This window comes from Pongo abelii, chromosome 10 (genome assembly GCF_028885655.2).
Source record: "Pongo abelii isolate AG06213 chromosome 10, NHGRI_mPonAbe1-v2.0_pri, whole genome shotgun sequence".
Taxonomy (NCBI): Eukaryota; Metazoa; Chordata; class Mammalia; order Primates; family Hominidae; genus Pongo; species Pongo abelii.
The window spans coordinates 21,888,147-21,912,087 of NC_071995.2; the positions used below are offsets into that span (position 1 = coordinate 21,888,147).

General features: G+C 33.3%; 1 protein-coding gene and 1 long non-coding RNA gene across 2 annotated transcripts in view; one reads left to right on the forward strand and one right to left on the reverse strand.

Moving 5' to 3' along the window:
- LOC100448597 (solute carrier organic anion transporter family member 1B1) overlaps positions 1-23,941 on the forward strand; it is a 95,174-nt gene that overhangs the window by 12,765 nt on the left and 58,468 nt on the right. The window contains exons 2-4 of the mRNA XM_002823010.6: positions 18,554-18,695; positions 20,569-20,701; positions 22,759-22,880. Coding sequence (XP_002823056.4) covers positions 18,554-18,695; positions 20,569-20,701; positions 22,759-22,880 — 397 coding nt within the window. The remainder of the gene's footprint in view (positions 1-18,553; positions 18,696-20,568; positions 20,702-22,758; positions 22,881-23,941) is intronic.
- Positions 8,679-22,867, reverse strand: LOC129049078 (uncharacterized). Its single transcript, XR_008511860.1, has 3 exons — positions 21,208-22,867; positions 10,272-10,421; positions 8,679-9,528 (listed from the first exon to the last, which is right to left on the reverse strand). It is a non-coding gene; the product is annotated as an uncharacterized LOC129049078 (long non-coding RNA).

The following is a 23,941-nucleotide window of genomic DNA, read 5'->3' on the forward strand; positions in this document are numbered from 1 at the left end:
TTTCCCCCAAATTTGTATGTCGAGTCATAATCACCAAGGTGATTCTATTAGAAGGTGGAGACTTTGGAAAGTGATTAGTTCATGAAGGTAGAGTCCTCATGAACAAAATTAGTGTCCTTATGAAAGAGACCCAATAGAGCTTCCTTGCCTCTTCTAACATGTGAGGTTACAGTAAGAACATGGTTCTCACCAAATACCAAATATGTTGGTGTCTTGATCTCAGATTTCCCAGGCTCCAGAGCTGCAAAAAGTAAATTTCTATTGTTTATAAAGTACACAGTTTTCTTATATGCTATATTTTGCTATATTTTCTTATAGCACCCCAAACAGACTGAGACATATGTTCACATACTCTTTTATATGCCTCTTTACCTTCTATACAATATGACCCTGTCTGGATTTTCAATCTAAACTTTTAAATTCTAGATACTATGACTATTTTACCCCCTTTCCTGTTTTTAGTTTTTTTTTTAAGACATTGAGAAAATTTATCAAGTATTTTATTCACTTTGCTTTACAAATCTCATGCAACATCTTCAGAATTGGATTCTTCTTTTATTTAAGCAATTCTTCCAAAATTGTTTCCAGTGTGTGTTTTGTTGCAGTATTTTTGAGGCCTTATATGCTTGAGCATTTATATCTTTATAGTTGAGTGGCTATTTAGCTCAATATAAAATTATGGGTTCAATGTTCTTTTACTTCAATACTTAAAAAATATATTTCTTTGTCTTTTATATAAACACTTTGGCTGTTAGAAAGTGATATACTTTCTTTCCTGAAAGGCCTCAATTTTTTTTCCTGTCTTTGATATTCATAAATTTTAATATACTTCTTCCAAATATGTCCGTGTTCTTACTTATCTCTTGTGTTGAGCATTCAATGGGCACTCTCAACCTGCATTTTTTTGGTTTTTTTTTTAAATCTTAGTAAATTATTGGAAAATTTTCATTTATTATTTCTTTAAATATTTCTCCTCTTCAACTTATTTTTTCTCATTTTAAGGCATTAATAATTAAATTATTCTCAATTTTAGTTAAAAACTATGTATATCTTAACCTTTTACCTATATATGCTTTCACTATTTTAAATGAAATAACCAATTTTATTTTCCAATTCTTTATTGTTTTAAGCCCATATATTATTTTAAACTCTTATAAGTCTTGTTCTCCATGTTTTCTACTTGTTCTTTTTTGTTATCTTATTTTGCTTTTATTTCATTTTGCTAATTTTCTTTTCTTATATATCTTGTGTATTTGTAATGCTTACTTTACACTCCTGTTAAGTGTTTTCTAAAACAATTACTCCTTATGGTGTCTTCAAACCAGTTTGCTTCTTTCTTTCTCTTTTGAAATGTTTTCTCAAAGACATCACTATTTTGCCCCGAAGTCACATTTACCTAGTTATGATGGTTTCTTTTTTATAGTAATTGCACAGGGGAAGAGCTAAAGCATAGAACTCTGTCATTGTGAACCCCCAAAGCTCAGAGAAAGGGGAGGGAGATGAGCCTCGAGGTGAAGACCAATAACCAATAAATCACATGTCACTCTGCACTTTGACAAATATTTCTTTACCCATGGCTCCCTCAGTCCCTTGAATGCGAAATTGCTTTGAAGAGATTGTTAACTAGTACTGCAGAAATACTGAGGGGATTAACTGTACAAGGGAATGCTCAAGGCTAGTCAGCCTTTCCTCCTTTTCTCAGCTCCTCTGTTGAGCAGGACTTCAGAGCTACTCTGATTTTACTCTGGAGGACACATGCAACCAATGTCTGAACAGTCATACTCAATCCCTGCATTGAGGTAGAAAGCACTGATTACTAGAGGCTGATCTGAATCATGCAACTGTATTGAAGGCAACAAAAAATAATAAAATAGCCATGTATTTTAATAGGGAAAGTATATAGTAATTGAAAAGAAAAAACAAAATCAATACAAGAAGTATTGTGACCGAGAGATAAAGGTAAATTTGAAGATAGGTTTGTGATTTCATAACAGAGACCTTTGAATGCTAGGAGCTACCCCCTCCCTTTGTAAAGAACAACATTAGGTAAGTGATTAAAAAATTATGTCAAAGTCTATGATTTTGAAACTCTACCATATTTGAAAATATTATATTAAAATAATGATATTAAACAAAGAATTTATGACAAATGTTCATCTTTTAAGTAAAAAACTTTAAAATTTGTAAGCAACTAACTCTAATGACATAGGCAATTGCTAGGATATCACAAAAGAATGGGATTGTAATAGTGAATTTATAAAATTTGCCTGAAATTAATCAAATCAGCACAGAAATGCACAAACAGATGACAAACACTGTAAAATGTAAAAGGAATTAATCATAAGAAGTTTATTTGGCTAAAGTAACTATTGTTAAAGATAGAGTTGCCTAATGTTAGTTAATAACAGAAAAAATATCAGAAATTTTAAAATGTGCTGTCTTAATCTATTAAAATTATATAAAATTAAAGCAAAACAATGTAGGTTTATAAATAAGAAGCTTTAGAAAAGCATAATACTGATGCTTAATATAATTTTATATCTTGAGCTGGGGTACATCATCCAATTTATGCATGAGAAAAGTGTTTTATAATTTTTCACTCTGTAATTCATATTTTAAGCTCATCTGAAATGTATTTTACAGAGGTAATAACAAGCAACTTGGTGCTCAACTCTCTTCCTGCTCTTCTCCTACTGCTAAAATAATTTGTGTAAATGAACTGTGAATGAATTTGTTTCAGAAATAAAATTTATATTAATAGAGAGAAAGAAGGATAAATCGATAGTCTTCCAAATATGATACATGTACAATGCAATGGTATTCACAAACATCTTCATGAACACATGAACATAATTTCTTTTGAATCTTACCATGATCTTCTAAAATAAGTAAGCTAAATAGTCTATATTATACTACTATTTATGAGGAAACTACATTTCTGTGAATTGTGTAACTTTTTCATCTTTGTAAGGTTAGCAAGCAAAAACAAACAAATAAAAAACAACAAAATAAACAAAAAACAAAAACTTGGCCCAGATCTGACTTTAAAGTACATTCTCTTCTATTGTATCACATAAGATCTCAGTCCACAGATGGGTTCCTGATTTAGCCAAGAATATAGTAAAGTGAGTGTAAAGTAGAAGAAAAAAGAAGGAAAATATTAGGTATAGAAACCTACATGAAATAAAATGAAATAAAGAGAGCCTACTCTTTCTGAAATGCACCAGTAAAATGCACTCCTATCTTGCGTATTAAGTTTATAATCATACATTCAATTCAAAATTTAACTAAAACTATGGAAACTGAGAGCTAGTAATAAAATGATATACACAACATTCTAACCAGAAAATCTTCCAAGCAATTGTAAAATTCAGATAAGAAGAAATAATCACAAATGTTCAGAAATTAAGATTAATTAAGACTGTATAATTTTTTTTTTTTTTTGAGTCAGGGTCTCACTCTGTCACCCAGGCTGGAGTACAGTGGCGTGATCTTGGCTCACTGCAAGCTCCGCCTCCCAGGTTCATGCCATTCTCCCGCCTCAGCCTCCCAAGTAGCTGGGACTACAGGCGCCCACCACCACGCCTGCTAATTTTTTGTATTTTTAGTAGAGACAGGGTTTCATCATGTTAGCCAGGATGGTCTCGATCTCCTGACCTTGTGATCCGCCCACCTCAGCCTCCCAAAGTGCTGGGATTACAGGCGTGAGCCACCGTGCCTGGCCAAGACTGTATAATTTGTTCCTGAAGGGGAGGGAAAATGTAGTGGTAATTTTTCAAGATGAATTGGAAGATAAAGAAAGAGAGGTCACATAATTTGTGTTATTCAACTGAAATAGTTTTGAATTTCAATAAAACAAGCTAAGGAATGCCCTTTGTCATCAAATTGATGTGAAGAGTAAAAAAATTTTAAAAACTAAATTCTCTAAGATAATATGTGCAAGTAAGATTATTTAAATTTCAACAAACATTTAACAAGTGTATACACATCCTATGTTCCAGTTTTATCCAACTTCTTATCATTCCTAAGTATACTAAGTAAAGTAATAGCTATTAATATGTTGACGTCATTAGCAGAAAAATAACTTTGCAAATGATTAAGTGATGACAGTTTTATATCCCTGTTATTAGATGTTTAAAATTCAAAAAATAATTAATTCAATAAATTTTTGAAACTAAATCCATAGAATAAAAACATAGTTTTTCAAAATGTATTTTTCAAAGGTAAAAATTTCTCACATTAGGCTAGGTGCGTGGCTCACACCTGTAATCCCAGCACTTTGGGAGGCCAAGGTGGGCGGATCACGAGCTCAGGAGTTCGAGACGAGCCTGGCCAACATAGTGAAACCCCATCTCTACTAAAAATACAAAAATTAGCCAGGTGTGCTGGTGCATGCCTTTAGTCCCAGCTACTCAGGAGGCTGAGGTGAGAGAATCGCTTGAACCCAGGAGGCAGAGGTTGCAGTGAGCCAAGACCATGCCATTGCGCTCCAGCCTTGGGGAGAGAGTAAGAGTCTGTCTCAAGAAAAAAAAAAAATTCTCACATTATTGTAAATACTATTACAATAGCTAACAGAAATTCAAGATTCATAATAAATTATTTTTTTCTGATGCTAATACAAATACACATTTTACTGCATCTTGGGTGTTGTAAAAAACAATTTACTAAAACAAAAAAAAGAATGTATACCTTAAATACATAGAATTTTGTCATCACACCTTAATATGAGAAAATAATGTTCTTCTTTTCCAAAGTAAAAAGAAATTAATAGAGCAAAGCTATATTTTACAACAATGTACATATAATCCATAATTCTGTCTAATACTTGATATTCTACTAACTGAATTGAAGCAGTACTTGCCAACATTTACATATACATGAATAATTGAACTATAAAAGTTATGAGATGCTGATCTGAATTTAAAAAGTCCCTCTGTGATAGTAAACATATGCATAAATTAATTCTATAAAGTTTTATTGCATTTTCTCAAAATACATTGAAGTTCTGTAGTCAAAGTAATCAATAGAGAGCCAAAACTGTTTTTGAACAGTTTAGCATATTTTCATTACTAAAAACAAAACTTGCCAATAGATATAAGAAAAAGAGCTGACCAAATTAGTTTATTAGAGTTTAAATAGCATAAAATAATAATTTGGAAATTCTAAAATTGTATTTTAGAAAATCATGACAGGTAGAAAAATTATTTTAATACAGGTCTCATTTGAATTAGATAAACTTATATTCTATACCTGAATAAAAAGTAATTGAAAATACCTATGACTTTGCAGCAACAACAAATGGCAAATGATAAAAAATTCAAATTTTTCTTACATAAATATTTGTGAAAAGGGGAAACTGAAGACAGAAAATATGATAGTTTAAAGTGAAACATTTACATAGTTTAATGTAGATAAAAGTAAATTGAGAAAATTCCTATTTGGCATTATTTGCTGTGAGTTTACCAAGATAATGTTTTTCTCCATTTTAAAAACAATGGTCTATGGTCAAAAAGTAAGTCAAACTCTCCCTGTTTGCAGGTGACATGATTCTATATCTAGAAAACCCCAAAAGCTCCTTCAGCTGATAAACAACTTCAGCAAAGTTACAGGACACAAAATCAATGTACAAAAATCACTAGCATTCCTGTACACCAATAACAGCCAAACCGAGAGCCAAATCGGGAAGGCAATCCCATTCACAGTTGACACAAAAAGAATAAAATACTTAGAAATATAGCTAACTAGGGAGGTGAAAAATCTCTACAATGAGAATTATGAAACACTGCTCAAAGAAATTAGAGATGAAACAAAGAGAAAAACATCTCATGCTCATAGATAGGAAGAATCAATATAATTAAAATGGTCATACTGCCCAAAGCAATTTACAGGGTCAATGCTATTCCTATTAAACTACCAACAATATTCTTCACAGAACTAAAAAAAAAAAAAAAAAAAAAAACTATTTTGAAATTCATACAGAACCAAAATGGCCAAATAGCGAAGACAATCCTAAGCAAAAAGAATAAAGCTAGAGACATCATGCCGTCTGATTTCAAACTATACTACAGGACTATAATAACCAAAACAGCATGGTAGTAGTAGAAAAACAGACACATAAACCGATAGAACAAAATAGAGAGCCCAGAAATTAGGCCGCATGCCTATAAACACTTGATCTTCAACAAAGCTGACAAAAACAAGCAATGAGGAAAAAAACCCTGTTCAATAAGTGGTTCTGGGATAACTAGCTGGTCATACACAGAAAATTGAAATTGGACCCCTTCCTTACACCATACATAAAAATTCTAAAAATTCAAATTATAATAAAAGAAAAAAAAAATCAACTCCAGGCAGACTAAAGACTTAAATCTAAAACCTCAAACTACAAAAACCCTGGAAGACAACCTAGGCAATATCATCCTGGACATAGGAACGGCAAAGATTTCATGACAAATGACACCAAAAGCACTCAAAACAAAAGCAAATATTGACAAATGAGATATAATTAAACTTAAGAGCTTCTGCACAGAAAAAGAAACTGTCAACAGCATAAACAGACATCCTACAGAATGGGAGAAAATATTTACAAACTATACATCTAACAAAGGTCTAATATCCAGCATCTATAAGAAACTTAAATTTACAAGAGAAAAACAAACGGCCTCATTAAAAAGTAGGCAAAGGGTATGAACAGACACTTTTCAAAAGAAGACATGCACATGGCCAACAAGCACTTGAAAAAAAGGCCAATATTACTGATCATTAGAGAAATTCAAATCAAAACCACAATGAGACATTATCTCACACTAGTCAGAATGACTATTATTAAAAAATAAAAAACTAACAGATGCCTGGCAAGGTTGTGGAGAAAAGTGAACACTTATACACTGTTGGTGGGAGTGCAAATTAGTTCAACCATGTGCAAAGCAGTGTGGCAATTCCTCAAAGAGCTAAAACCAGAACTACCATTCAACCCAGCAACCTCATCACTGTGTATATACACCCAGAGGAATATAAATCATTCTACTACAAAGACACATGCATGTGAACGTTCATTGCAACATTATTCACAATAGCAAAGAAAGACATGGAATTAAACTGTATGCCCATCAGTGACAGATTGGATAAAGAAAATGTGGTACGTACTATGGAATACTATGCAGCCATAAAAAGAACAAGATCATGTCTTTTGTGGAAACATGGATGGAGCTGGAAGCTATCATCTTTAGCAAACTAACGCAGGAAGAGAAAACCAAATACTTCATGTTCTCACTTATAAGTGGGAGCTAAATGATGAGAACTCATAAACACAAAAAAGGGAATGACAAACACTGGGGTCTAGCTGAGGTTGGAGGGTGGAGGGTGGGAGGAGAGAGAGAAGCAGAAAAAATAGCTATTGAGTACTAGGCTTAATACCTGGATGATGAAATAATCTGTACCACAAACCCCCGTGACACATGTTTACCTGTACAACAAACCTTCGCATGTACCTCTGAACCTAAAATAAAAGTTAGAAAGAAAATATTAACAACTTTAAATTTAGTCATCATAAATGTCAAATTTAAAAAAAAAAGATTTTAGGCTGAAGTAAGTGACTCACACCTATAATCATAGCACTTTGGGATGCCGAGGTGGGCGAATCACTTGAGGTCAGGGGTTTGAGACCAGCCTGGCCAACATGGTGAAACCCTGTCTCTAATGAAAATATAAAAATTAGCCAGGTGTGATGGCATGTGCCTGTAGTCCTGGCTATTCAGGAGGCTGAGGCAGGAAAATCTCTGGAACCTGGGAGGCAGAGGTTGCAGTGAGCCGAGATCACAACAGTGCACTTTAGCCTGGGTGACAAAGTGAGACTCTGCCTCAAAAAATAAATATAAAATAAAAAAGATTTTAAATAATATTATAAATAAACTAAAATTTCTAGGAGCAATTTTTTAAAATCAGAAAAATAAGTCATATGATAATACAGATACTCTTAAGAAATGCATAAAATATATGAATATACATGTGTACTTATTGATGTGCATGAAAATACACTAATATATCCAACAAGAATAATCATATCCATTATTTTATAATATTAAAGTAAGCAATAAAAGGAACACTTAAAAATATTTTCTTCAATTTAATTGACTATATTTTTTTATTTGGAAACAATTTTAACACATATTTTAAATAGCTTAAATAGAGAAAAATGTAAATAAAGCTGTATTACAAAGATATTCATTGATAAACATTTCAAAAAATTTTTTAACTTCCTTATTTTTATCACGTATTTTGCTCTAGAAAATTTCCATTCCACATGATACATTTGTTGTATAAGAGATACAAAACAAATTCCTACTAGGGGAAATAAAGCTTCAGTAAGGAGGTGGCATTAAGCTGGGCTTTAAAATTCATGCAGAATTCCCATTGCTTCAAATGGAGAGAAGCAGCAGTGTACCACAGATAAATGAAGTGAGACATAATACGGGTTTGGCTCAAGATAATAAGGAGATGTATAATACTTTTTTATGTATAATACTTTTGTTCCAATTCCCTTTATGCTCCATTTCAGTTTTGTTTCTCTAGTTAAATAACTTTGCATCTCTAAACTTTATTATTCTTATTTGTATAATGAAGAGAGTAACTTATGCCAAGCAAAGATTTTGCAGACACTAGAAATAATATACACAAAATAGTTGGAATATTTCCTGAAAAATAGTAGGTTCCACATAATAACATGATTTATGCTTATGCTCTTTCTGTATTATTTGGAAAGAAATATGTGAAGTGCAGGAAAGTGGTGTGAAGTTATTTTTGTGGGATATCTAATGTGATCCTTCTCCTTTATCTATGTTATCAAATATTTTTCAAAAGCTATATTTCTCATTAATGCTTTTTGTGAGTAAATTAACTAGGAAAATTAGAAGAATGGCCACAATATGCATCATAGAAAGGCATAGATTACAAAGAGAGTATATACACAATACCTGTCCAGAAGATGTGGTATAAGCCAATATTTTAGTTATACTTATTTACTTCAGATATTGCAAATTTTTCTTATTTTTGTACTTTCTTTCTTTTAGTGACATTTCCTATATTTTCATTCACTATGACATTGTTTTCTTTATATCAATAGTCATGAAGAGAACTAACTATTCTAACAAGGGAGTAGTTAGAACAGTTATTTTAAAATACTTCATTAAAGGACTACAACGTGTGTACAATCTATGACTTAGTATTGGTTGATTGTCATTTTTCATGAACTTCATGAATGGGTAATTTTGAACACTGTTATATTATTTCAAAGTGTGTTATTTGTTTGTTCATATGTTTTACAAAGTAACTAACTTGTTGGCTTGAAATTGCAAACTCTGTCTCTTGGTGTTTTAGTCAATTCAGGCTGCTATGACAAAAATACCACAGACTGGGTAGCTTAAACAACAAACATTTATTTCTCACAGTTCAGTAGGCTGGGAGACCCAGATCAGGGTGCCAGTATGGTTAGCTTCAGGTGACAGTTCTCTTCTTGCTTTCCTGACATGGCTAAAAGAGAAAAAGAATGGAAGTAAGTTCTCTTCTTAAAAGGGTGCAAATGTCATTCATGGGGGTTCCACAGCCATTATCTCACCACCCCCCAAAAGCTTCACCTCCTGATACCATCACATTGGGATTAGGATTTGACATGCACATTTGAGAGGGACACAAACATTCATTCCATGACAGATGGTAATCAAAGCAAAGACAATGAATGGGTTTGTCCAGCAAGAGTATGTAGAGTAAGAAGAGAAGACCGTGTGAAACAAATCACTGAAAAAAAAAAAATGTAACAGCCAGAATAACATGATCTAAGGATACTTGGGAGGAATTATGCAAAAAATAAGATTTGAGTCATGCAAGAAAACTCTTTAAATTTTTACTGGAAAAGACGTGAGAGACAGAGTTATGAAAAAGAGAGCATTTGGTGGGGGCAGATCAGTTTTTTCTAATAAAATAAACTAATATGGATTAATTGTACAATCATTCCTTAGTAAATTTCAAAACTGCATCCAGGCAAATCTCTTATGCAACAGGCCTGCCTTAGTTGTGTCTACTGGGTACTTGTTTATTTTTAGGCATGTCAAATTCGACTTGTGAAAAGTTGATTATATTGTCTTTAATGCTGTCTTCTTTTTTCCCCATATTTTTCACACCAAATAACAGTTATTCAAACTAGAAACTAGAAAACAAACATACAGTTATCCAAACTAGAAAACAAAATCAGAATTTACATTTTCTATTTTCCCCACCTCCTGTTGGTTCTCCTCTTAAACTTCTCCTTGTGTGTCTGTAAGCTTGTTATCCACTTTTCGTCACTGCTCTTTGTTTTTTCTGAAGTCAGCTTTCTAACAGATCTCTTTTTTGTAAGTTCTTCTTCTTCATGGCTGCCAGAATTAACCCTGTAAAATTTAATTTTGTTATGTAACATTTTAAAATGCATATTGACTCCTCAGTGTCGAACATATTTCTATCCTTACACTTCACCTACACAAATATTATTTCTGTTTTTCAAATAATCCGTGTTATTTAACTTCTTAGGGGCTTTTCATGTGCTTACTATTTTGTTTTAAGTATTTTGTGTCTTCAATATCTAAGCTTCTATTATCAACTGAAGACTTAGCCCCAGTGTCAACACATCTTTAAGAACTTTAACCTGTAAGGTCAGAATAGTCCCTTTTCCCTATCTGCTCATAACATTATAAACTTAGGGCAATTATAGAACTCAATACATATTATACTGTCATTATTGGTTTATTGCCACTGAAGATTATAATTTTTAGTCCATTGATTATGTCTTATTTGTTTTTACTGCCCTTGTTCCTGTTCCTCTATACCTGCCTCAACTACATAGCTTAGCAGAGTAACTGCTGTATTGCACTTGCTCAATGAATGTTTCTTGAGTAAATCAGTTGAGTTCCAAAGCTAATCCAAGTTGTGCATTTGACAAATTAGAAGCTTGGAACTGTCTTCTGACTTTAATTTTAGAACTATTGCCGTAATAAATTAATGACCGATCTGCCATGATTGCAGGCAAGTAGAGACTTTATTTCTTATCTCAATGTCAGTTGTCTCTTTCTGCCAAAGCACATTTTATTTGATGATTGTGCACAATTATATCTCTGTTTGGTTTTTATTTGAATAAATTTAGAACATATAGCTGGAGATGGTAGCTCACACTGATGATGAAAATAGACATTTATCAAGGTTATTATGTAGCTAGCACTGCATGTACACAGAGGTATTTAGGGAGCCACACATATGTCCAAGGCAAGACATATGCTCATAAAATGTCTGAGAAGATTGTATCCTTTTATCTAATGCTAATCTCCAAGCTTAGAACAAGGCAAGTGAAAGGTCAAAGGAGATAAAAAATACAAAGGAGATAAAAAATTTACAAGAAGGTGTTATGGACTAAATATTTGTTCCCCTCTCCCCAAAACTGTATATTGAATTTCAAAATCCAGTGTGATAGTATTTGGGGGTCTTTTGGAGCTAAAGAGATCTTGAGAAATTTGCTCTTATAATGTGAGTAGTGCCTTACAAGAAAATGCTGGAGAGCTCACTAGATTTTTTTTCCTCCATGTGAGAATACAAAGAGAAGTTAGCTGTTTGCAGCCTAGGAGAGGGCTCTCACCAGAAATTGACCATGCTGGCACCCTTATCTCAGACTTCTCACCCTTCAGAACTGTGAAAAATAGATGTCTGTTGTTTAAGCCATCCATTCCATCATAATTTGTGAAAGCAGTCTGAACTGACTTAGGCAAAGGTTCAATAGCAAATTTGAGCAGTTAGAACACAGAATCCGCAAACTTGAAGATAAGACCATTGAAATGATTAGTCTGAGAAGCAGAAAGAAAAAAAAACTGAAGAAAAATTAACAAAACTTACGAACTGTGGGACACTATCAGGTGAACCAGCATAAAAATTACAGTAGTTCCAGAAAGAGAAGAGACAGAGAAAAGGGAAGAAATAATATTTGAAAAAAAGTGGCTGAGAACGTCCCAAATTTGATAAAATATATGATCTCAACATCGTAGAAGCATAAGAAAATCCAAATAAACTCAGAGATCCACTTTGAGGCATATTATGATCCAACTATCAAAGGCCAAAAAATAAAAATAAATACAGAATCTTGACAGGAACAAGAGTGGGAAATAATCATGGGCAAGAGTTCCTTAATAAGATTAACAACTGATTTCTCATCAGAGACCAGAAGACATTGAAATGATATATCCAATAAAGAAGTGATATTCAAAAGTATGCAAAGAACACCTAAAACTCAATAATTAGAAAAATAACCCAATGATAAAATGAGGATGAGATCTGAACAGATGCCTCACTGAAGAAGATATAGAGACAACAAATGAGCATGTGGAAAAATGCTCCACATCACGTCATTAGGGAATTGTAAACTAAACAATAAGCTATATCACTATATACTTGTCAAAAGGACTAAAATTCCAAACACACAAAAAAATACCAAATACTGGCAAGAATGGGGAGCAACAAGAACCCTTATTTATTGCCAGTGAGAATGCAAAATAGTACAGCCACTTTGGAAAATATTCTAATAGTTTCTTACAAATTTAAAGATAGGCTTACCATACAATCAAGCATTTGTAGTCCTTAGTATTTACCGAAATAAATACCAAGGGGGAAGCATATCTACACAACAGCCTGCAAACAGGTGTTTATAGCAGCCTTATTGATAATTGCCATAAGTTAGAAGCAACCAATGTGTCCTTCAATATGTGAATGAGTAAAGCGACCATGGTACATTTCATGCAATAGAATAAGAATATTTTTAGTGATTAACAAGAAATGAGACATAACCAATGAAAAGACATAAAACATTAAAAGTATATTTATAAGTAAAAGAACCCAATATTAAAATGTTACCTACTATATGATTCCAACTATATGACAAATTTTATTTTATAAATGCTTTACCACAAAAGTTAATTCTAAAAATGTTTGAATGCCACCAAAAAACATACAAAAAACATGGTGGAGATCATCTTTATAGTTTTTTATAATAATCCTCTTGATAAAGATTATATCATAAGAAATCTTGACAGTTTACATTCAAGGATATGACATTTTATTTACAAATTAATGAAATCTAATAAAATGTGACAATGAAAATTTAACTGAGTATAAAAGAACCTAAATTAGTAGACGGTGAGAGAGGAATGGGGGAGGGGAAGTTTATCAAGAAGTTCTACATCAGTACAGAGCTTCATAAATTAGTGCATCACAGCATGGTGAAGAGCAATTGTAAAGCAAATGAAAATGTTGTAGAACTCTTATTAGTATCTGCAGCCACCCTGGCACTTTAAACATATCCAGTAGGAGAGGTTAATTCTCTCAGCAGGAGACCACTCACATTACTTTTTTCTCCCTATAAAATAATGCATCGTTTTGTCATGCTGGTAAAAAACACATAACATTAAATGTACCTTTTCAACCAATATTTAAGTATACAATTAAAAAGTGTAAAGTACACTCACATTGATGAACAACAGATCTCTTGAACTTTTTCATTTTCCATTGCTGAAACTTTGTATCCACTAAACTATCTTCTCCTCAGTCCTAAGTAAGTACCTTTCCACTTTCTGTTTCTAATTTTTTGACTACTTTAAATATTTCTTTCTTTTCTTTTCTTTTCTTTTTTTTTGAGATGGAGTCTCACACTGTCACCCAGGTTGGAGTGCAGTGGTGTGATTTCGTCTCACTGCAACTGCTGCCTCCTGGGTTCAAGCGATTCTCCTGCCTCAGCCTCCCAAGTAGCTGGGATTACAGGCGCCTACCACCATGCCCAGGTAATTTTTTTTTTGTATTTTTAGTAGAGATGAGATTTCACTATGTTGGCTAGGCTGGTCTCAAACTCCTGACATCGTGATCCCCCCACCTTGGCCTCTGAAAGTGTTGGGATTACAGGTGAGCCACTACGCCCGGCCTACTTTAAATATTTCATATGAGTAGAATTATACACTATCTCTCCTTTTGTGACTGGCTTATTTAGCTTAGCATAATGTCCTTGAGGTTCATTCATATTGTAGCACATGATGTAATTTACTTATTTTTTAAGTCTGCATAATATTCCATTGTGTATATGTACCACATTTTCTTCATTCATCAATAGACATTTGGGTTGCTTCTACATCTTGGCTGTTGTTAATAATGCTGCAATGAATATGCATGTACAAATATCTCTGCTAGATCCTGTTTTGAATTACTTTGACTATATACCCAGAAGAAGAATTAATGGCTCGTATGGTGATTCTATTGTTTAGTATTTGTGGAACCTCCAAACTCTTTTTCATGAGAGCCGAACCATTTTATATTTCCATCAACAAACATGAAGTTCCTAACTTCTCTTACTCATTATTTTCTATTCTTGAAATAGTGGCTTTTCTGATGGTTGTGGGGTGATATCTCATTGTGGTTTTAATTTGTATTTCCCTGATAATTAGAAAGTTGAGCATCTTTTAATGTGCTTATTGGCTGTTTGTATATCTTCTTTGCAGAAATGTCTATGTAAGTCCTTGACCCATTTTTAAATTGGTTTGTTCTTTGTTGTTGTTTCCTTGGAAAAGTCCATATATTCTAGATATTAACTCCTCATCACTTATATTATTTGCATTTATTCTGTGCCATTCCATAGGTTATCTTTCACCTGTTGTTTTCCTTTATGTGCAGATGATTTAAGTTTGATATAGTCTGATTTGTGTAGTTTTAATTTTGTTGCCTGTGCTTTTTGTATCACATTTAAAAAACTGCCAAATTCAATGTCCTGAAGCTTTTCTTTTATTTTTTTCTGGAAGTTTAAGGTCTTACATTTAGGTATTTAGTTCATTTTGAGTTAATTTTTGCATATAGTATAGGGTAAGGGCCCAACTTCATTTCTTTGCATGTGGGTATCCAGTTTGCCAAACATCATCTGAAGAGGCTGTCCACTTCCTTGTACTAAATGAATGGTGTTTTGCTGCTGCTTTTAAGATTCTCTGTTTGTGTGTAACTTTTGACAGTTTGATTATACTGTGTCTCGGTACAGAGTTTTTTAGATTTATCTTATTTGGAATTATTTGAGCTTCTTAAATGTTTAGGTTCCTTTATCTCTTAAGATTTAAAAAACTGGGGGCCATAATTTACAAGTTTTCAGAACTTTCTCATTTACTTCTCTTCTGGTATTCCCATAATGCATATGTTGCCCTGCTGGATGGAGTCCCATAATTTCTTTAGGCTCTTCATTGTTCTTCTTTTCTTTTTGCTCCTGTGACTCTAATTTTAGAAGTCTGTCTTTGATTTTGCTGATTTTTTCTTCTGCCTAGCCAAGTTACCTGTTGAGTCTTTCTAGTGAATTTTTCAGTTCAGTTATTTTATACTTCAACTCCAGAATTTCTATTTGGTTCTTCATAGTTTATACTCTGTTAATATTCCTATTTTGTTTATTTGTTATATTCCTCATTTCATTTAGTTGTCTGTTCATATTCTCTTTTAATTCATTGCACATACTTGACTAATTTCAAGTTCTATGTCTGGCAATTCCTATATCTTCATTTGTTTTCGGTCAGTTTCTGGAGATGTAATTTTTTTTTCCTTTTAATGTGTGAGAATTCTTTCTTTTTATACTTTGTATTCTTTTGTTGTTGAGATTTTAACATTTAAAAAATCAGTCAACTCTCCCAGATTTTGTGAGATGCTTTTCCATAAGGAGAACTCTCCTCACTAATTCTGGATAGAGATTCTGTGGCCTACTCATGCTTTTTTTCTAGTATGCATTCCTTTCTTTCTCCTTTAGGCTTGTGTGTGTGATCTGTTTGAAAAGGTTTGTTGGTTTCTATGGAAGACCCTCCCCTGGGGCTTGAGGTACAGTGGCCTTTCTGGGGCTGCATTAAATTGTTGTACTGGTGCTCCACCTCGTGTCTCTGTCTGGAACTGCAGTTTTTGGTGTCCCTTTGGTTGCCTTTGCTTGCAAAGACCGCATTTTTATTAGTACTTGAATATAGGCAAGTCAGAAGCCAGTCCTTGGGCAACCTCCCTAAAAGTCAAAATATTGAACATAGGGGATTTAAATGTTTCCTTCCAATTGCATTGCACACTGTGGAGTGAGAAAGACTCTAGTGAGAGAGACTAGAAACAATCATGATTTTTCTTGCCAGGTTGTTTTCACGATAGCCTGGAGGTACAGAAACCTTGTAATTGGTTTCTGAAGTTCTCACAGAGGCATTTAGTACATATGTTGTTAAAATTGTGTCTTGCTGTTGAGGTTCCAGGGCTGTTCTGCTCTCTTGCTGATGTCACTCTCTTCCACATTTTTTAGTCCTTTTTAATAAAATGATTTTTTAATGATTAGGACCTGAACAATTTTCATCACTATTCTATGGCATAAAGACTGCATACATTTTTACAAGATGTTAGAATTGACTATCTTTGAAGAAAATCTTCATAATTTTTGTCTAACTCTGTTGCCCCTTTCTCCTGTTTTATTCTTCCCATCATCAACTTAATACAACTAGTTTTGATACTCTTCTGCCTTTTATGCTGTTCCTTAGATAACTTTTTATATTTTATTTTAAAACTTTTAGTTATCTCTATAAGTTGTATCATTTAATAAATCTTTTGAATTCCTTTTATCTTCATTGATAACATATATCGTTTGACAGTTTCTTATGCAGAAAGGAACACACCCACATTTTGTCGGCTATCAAAGAGTTTTGTTGGGCCTTTTTATCTCTGTCCCCCAAACATGGCCTAGGGCCAGACACAGAGTAGGTTTTGGTTATATAAATGTTCATTCATTATTTCTTAAGCATCTTTGTGACAGGCACTGTCCTAATCACTGGGGATGGAGCAATGAACAAAACAGACAAAAACCTATGACTTGGTGGGGCTAATATTCTGCTGTGGCAATATAAAATAAACTCATAAAGGAATAAATGTATTGTGAGCAGAAAGGGGTGCAATTTTAAAGAGATTGGTCAAGGAAAACCTCACTGTGAAAGTTCCACTGAGCAAAACTCTTAAGGGTGTAAAGGAATGAATGATAGAAATACGACTACGGGGAAGAGCCCTTCATGTCAAGTGAAAAGCAAGAACAAAAAGCCTGGAGCAATACAATGAATCTGGAATGCTCAATATACAGCAAGAAGGACTAATGTAGCTGGAGAGGAATGACCAAGGACAAGAGTAACAAAGTATAAGATTAGAAAGATAAAGAGGAATATTTGTGGGGAGGTGGGTGTAAAAAAGAGGATAGGTTGTTTATGGTCTCATAGGTTACTGGAAAAACTTGATATTACTGTAAGTCACATGGGAAGACAGAGTGGCAGCATGGTCTAGTTCTGATTTATAAAGGACTTCTTTAGCTACTTTGTTGAGAAGAGACTGCTAGGCAGATGTGCACAGAAGTAGAAACATGGCTCAGAGGCTCTTGCAACAATTGAAGCTAGGCATGGTGGTGGAAACCACTGGGAAATAAGGAGGTAATTAGAAGAGGTCCTTTAGTCAGTTCAGGCTGACAGAATAGCATAGACTTGGTGACTTAAACAACAAATAGTTATCTCTCACATTTCCAGAGGCTGAGAATTCTGATATCAGGGTTCTGGCATAATTGAGTTCTGATAAGGGCCCTATTCCTGGTTTCCAGAAGACCATATCCTCGTTGTGTCATCACTTGGGGGTAGAGGAGAGAGAGAGAAAGAGAGAGAGAGAGAGAGAGAGAAAGAAAGAAAGAGAAATAGAGGAAATCTCTAATTTCTTGTCTTATAAGGGCACTGATCTTATCAAGAGGGCTCCATTCTCATGACCTAATTGCCTCAGAAAGACCCTATCACCAAACATCAACACACTGGAAATTAGAGTTTCAACATATAAATTTGAGGTAGGGGATATAAACATGTAATATATAACAGGGTAAATATTAATAGTAGAGAGCCCAAAGAAATGTGTTTATGGATATAAATGTGAGCTGTAATAGAAATGATTAATCGATACATTTTATTAACATGAAATTGACAAATAAAACATCTATAACCACTGCATCTTACACTGGATGCCAGTCACTTGTGTTGGTCATAGAATTTTTCTTTGCCTCTGCAAAGTTCTATTTTTCAGCTGGCTTCCTGGAAATGCTACCTTTGAGAATGTACTGCCACTCCCCTCCCAGTTAGCCAATGCTATTCACGTGGAAATAAAGAACAGCTCACCATCATGGCCATCTGAGAACATGATGTAGCTTTCTATAAATCAGTTAATTAGATTAATTTTAAAATAACAACCTTAACTGTAATGCTTTAATATTTTGATATTATAACCAAATTAGAAATGATGCTTTATCAGTGTAGTGATAATAACATTTAAATGGCTGAGTAGTAGTACCTGGTAAAAGGGAAAACTAAGTATGGCTTTTAAGATACAAATAATGTTTTTAAGTAAAGAAGAAAAGCTATTATAATTCCATGTGCCTATTTACATTTTATAGTCCTTTGATTAACCATTTTTTCCCTTTCTTTCTGATTTTTCTTAGATGTTCTTGGCAGCTCTGTCACTCAGCTTTATTGCTAAGGCACTAGGTGCAATTGTTATGAAAAGTTCCATCATTCATATAGAAAGGAGATTTGAGATATCCTCTTCTCTTGTTGGTTTTATTGACGGAAGCTTTGAAATTGGTAACATTTATTTTCTATTTTAATAACCAAACTTGCAAAGTTAAAAAACAAAAAACATGCTTTACACCACTGGTTATCAACTGGGGTAAATTTATCTCTCACAGGCATTTTGGCAATAACTAAAAACATTTTTGGTTGTCATAACTGGACAGGGATTGGGGGGTAAGGGAGGTGCTACTGGTATCTAAAGGTGGAGGTCAGGGTACTGCTAAATATTCTATAATGCGCAAAGAATGATGTAACTGAAAATGTTGATAGTGAGGATGTTCAGAAACCCTGATTCTACACAAATGCATTTTTTGCAAACTAATGCCATGTCATACTTTACCTCCCCTCTCTCAAGATGAAGAAACTTTGGGAGAGGACTGTTATTCTTAAGGAGAAAGGAATCTTTTCAGAGCAACCTACATTAGACCTCTATTGTTTCACTAAGCACACAAAAATCTTTCCTTTGAAATATTGAAGATATTTTGTTGTCTTCATTTTATGTTGGATTTCTCCAATAACAGCTCAGGGAAAACATTCTCTGGTTCATATTTGTGTTTTTCCCTATTAGTAATTTTCTTCTAGATCATTTATAAGGTGAATATTAAATTTTCTGGGAATTTTTCTCTTTAAATTTTTTTCTTCTAAATTTCCATTGTTTTTCTTTATGTTTCATTAATCTTTGATGCCATCATCCATCTTACCATATCAAGTTCTAATTTGTATATTTATCTGTATTTCATATTTACAACAGCACTTTATTATTCCCTTATTATTTTTAGGCTGCCAGTTCTGATTTTATGGATGCAATGTGCCCTTGTACCCCTAAAGGTACTAAATTTTTTATAAAGTAAAAAATTTACTCATTCCTTTCGGTGCTTTTCTTCCAAATTATTTTTATGCTATTTTTTTCATAAGTGCTCAGTAATCTCTAACTGCTATTTGTTTATTGTTATGCATGAGGCTCCAGATGGATTAGAAGTGGTCATGACTCTTTTCACTTGATATGCTCTGTGTATATTATTTAATATAAATGACTTATACACGACATTAAATCTCAAGTGATTTCTCCTCCAGGAGACTTCTGGAAGCTTTTTTTTTTTTTTTGAGACTGAGTCTCGCTCTGTCGCCCAGGCCGGAGTGCAGTGGTGCGATCTCCCCTCACTGCAAGCTCTGCCTTTCTCCTGCTTCAGCCTCCCGAGTAGCTGGGACTACAGGCACCCGCCACCACGCCCGGCTAATTTTTTGTATTTTTAGTAGAGACGGGATTTCACTGTGTTAGCCAAGATGGTCTCGATTTCCTGACCTCGTGATCCACCCGCCTTGGCCTCCTAAAGTGCTGGGATGACAGGCGTGAGCCACCACGCCTGGCCTCTGGAAGCTCTTAATTAAGTTCCCCCTTTCTGTGATTTAATAGCACCTCTGTCCCTCTGTTTTTATCATTAGTATGAAACTTCTTGAAGACAGATGCCATGGTTTATTCTTTTTCAAGTAACTTTCTTATTTCTGGCTCTGAGCTTCACGTCAGGTACATGTTAGAAATTTAAATAATATTAAGAATAAATAAAGAAATGCATGAAGGAGCACCTTACCCTCATCAGGAAGATTCAACTCCATTTTTCTTCATTCCAATATAATCCAGTCAACTCCAAATTTTTCAGTAAAAGTTTACTTCACTAATATTGCCAAGTAATTCAAGTGCTTTTTTTTTTTGTATTTAAAACAACTTTTCAATGAATGGTCTAATGTAGGTGAATTCACCTTCTCGATTAAATTACATCATCTTTGAGGGAAGGCACTATGTCTTGGACTCTATTTGCATTCATTCTGGGGTTTTCAATTCAAAATTGAACTAAGTTGTATCAACATAATTTTGTTCCCTTTCTAGGAAATTTGCTTGTGATTGTATTTGTGAGTTACTTTGGATCCAAACTACACAGACCAAAGTTAATTGGAATCGGTTGTTTCATTATGGGAATTGGAGGTGTTTTGACTGCTTTACCACATTTCTTCATGGGATAGTAAGTGTTTAAAAAAAAAAAAAAATCTCTGTGCCACTAACTATCAGTACCTTGTAAATTAGGAGTAGAATTTTATTATTAACCCTTTAAATAGGCAGTTACCTTTTGAGAAGAATACCCACTAAGTGTGTATAGAAAGTGTCTATTTGTCTAAATAATCACTTTATTTATCATAGCTTTCATAGACTTTGAAATAACAAAAAGACTAAACTGCAGAGTTTCAAATGAAATAAATAGACTTTTTATGAGTTTTTAGTATAACATATATACTGTACGTCTTTGCCTATAAGATTTTGATTATTTTTGATAAGACTTCAACACTTATACCTATACCCACTGAAGTATAGTTGTTCCCATCATTTCACTGAAGCTGTTATTCCTAAGGTCACTGTGTAGTTATAATTACAGTCAGATGCTCCTGAGAAAAGTTAAAAAGGCACATGAGGGAGAAACTTATTTTTCACATTGCGGTTAAGGTAGCCAGTTCAAGGATGATATGATTCTACCTCTTTCCATCATAGTGCTATGCCTCACATGGTCTTGGCCTCATGATCCAAATTGTGGCAATGTATTTCCAGGCAACAAGATAGAAGAAGAAAAGAAGAAACAAACAGTCCACACAGGCTGAGGCTTAAGAAGCATTTTCAGAAGCAAAATATCTCTACTGACTTTACATTTACCAGATGTTAGTTACATTTCAAGCATAGATATATAAATGCTGAAAAAAATAGACATTATTCCAAGATACCATGTTCCCAGTTAAAAATCCCAACTATAATTACTGTGGAAGGAAAGAAGAGAGGATATTGGGAGACAATGAGCAGTTTCTGTTAGAGACACCAATTACTTACTCATTGCCAAATCCAGCAATGACATCATTTGCTCACCATATTAATTCCATTCCCCTGCCATATTTGGCCCTTATAGGAAGTTTCTTCTTAGTGGTACTGCTCTAGCTTGTTTTCATCATACTGCACTCTCTTGATTCATTTTCTATCTTTGTGTCTTCTTCATCATGTCCATTTTTTTTCCCCTGCTTTTGACACCATACCGTCGGAGTCCCCTAATTCCCTTTTTAATCTTTATTTATATAATCTTCATGAGTTGTATGGAAAATAAACCTTAAAGGCAAGTATGACAGCTTCATCTTCCATTCTACCCTAAAATTAAGGACCACAATCTAGATCAGCATTGCTCTAAATATGCCATAATATGTGATGCCTTTGCACCTGGTATTTCTACAGCCTTGAATACCTTTGCTTCTTTGTCTACCCTTCTATTCATCTTCCAGATTCGTTTTACCTGTCATTCTCATTTTGATGTCTTCTCTGATCTATTCCCACAACCTCCAAGCAAAGTTGATCATATCCTTTGTCTTTGTGACAACTCAGGACCTTATATATTAAACTTATTATAACTTTTATCATCTATGTTTATACTAGTGTGAAATTCCCTAAGTACAAAAACTGTGTGTTTTATTTCTAGCTCTTGAAGCTGAGCATAATGCCTGGAATACAGTAGGCTACCTTTAGAGCTCACATGGTACCTAATTATGGATATTAACATCTCTGTTATTCCTATCAAGTTTTCTCTCATGTAGTTGATATGGATTAGATTTTATTTTTACTACATTTTGAAAAGTCATGCATTAGAGCGTGTGTGTGAATCTGTGTCCATGAAAGAAAATCTGACAGACTGATCATCTTTGAAGATAATTCAAAAGGATGAATGGTTACATACAATTAATAATTACTTTTAAAAAAGGTGAAACCAGGATATTTCATATCTTGACCAAGATATAACCACTCTTAGGATAATAGCAAGGTGATAACCCACTTAGCCTGGGGTGTATTGAATTATCTTTCTTACTGGACACTTCCATTTCACTTTTACCCATCACATCTCTTAAAACACATGCTGGGAAATTGACAGAAAGTACTGTGGTAATTTGGGGAAGATAATGGTGCAAATAAAGGGGAATATTTCTCTGTATTTCTAGGAAAAGTGAAAATATTCAGTAGATAAGCAAAATGTTTAATTCAGTGATGTTCTTACAGTTACAGGTATTCTGAAGAAACTAATATCGATTCATCAGAAAATTCAACATCAACCTTATCCACCTGTTTAATTAATCAAATTTTATCACTCAATAGAACATCACCTGAGATAGTGGGAAAAGGTAAGAATTAATATTGACAGTAAAAAGTCTTCTAAAATGTATAAATTTAATTACATCTCTAAAAATTGTTGTGATATTCATTAGCAAAATTTAATTAAGAATGAATAGGAAAAACATTCGACTCTTACAGACATAATTATAGTGTTAATATACACAGTTCACCCTGTAACAACACAGGTTTAAACTATGCGTTTTCACTTCTATGCAAATTTTTTCCATCTGAACTGGATGATAAACCTGCCGATAAGAATATCTGACATTTTCTATATTTGGATTGAACAGGGCCAACTGCAGAACTTAAGTGTGCATGAATTTGAGAATACACAGGCAGCCCTGTAACAAATTCCTTAATATACCAAGGGATGACTGTATTATATGTAAAAGCATTTAGAAGTAGATCAGAAAAGAGAATATTTTCAACAGGAAATTGACAAAGAATATATGCATTAAAATAAAACAGAAGGAAATGGTATAAATATGTAAATAATATAACTTTGCTTTCAATGCAAAAGGCAAACTACTATATCATTTAAAGACTTTTTGCCTATTATAACACAAATTATAAATTATAATTGCAAATTGTACTGCTAAAGATTTTTTTAACCTATTAAATAGAAAAAGACTAAAAATATATAGAAATGAGGTAGAGGCAAAAAAGGATTTCACATTGTATATATTGCTGGAAGTATATACATGTGTAAATCTTTCTGGAGATTCATTATCAATATATGTTAAGAACAAAAATATACTTACCTACTTAGTCTGAAATTCTGCTATTATTGATTAATCTTAAAGAAATAACCAGGAAACTGCAAAATGAATTATTTACAGTTATAGTCATGATAAACCTAATAGAATAAAACAACAAAAAAGAAATTAAAAAATAAGATATTGAATAAACATATTTGGAAACTTATTCAGCACATTAATGTCCAGTCATTAAAGTTTTGATATTAAAGAAATCTTAACAACATGGAACAATTGTTATAATATGGTGTTAACTGTATATACCACTTAATAATATGAACTGGATTTTTAAATATATAATGGACATAATGAAT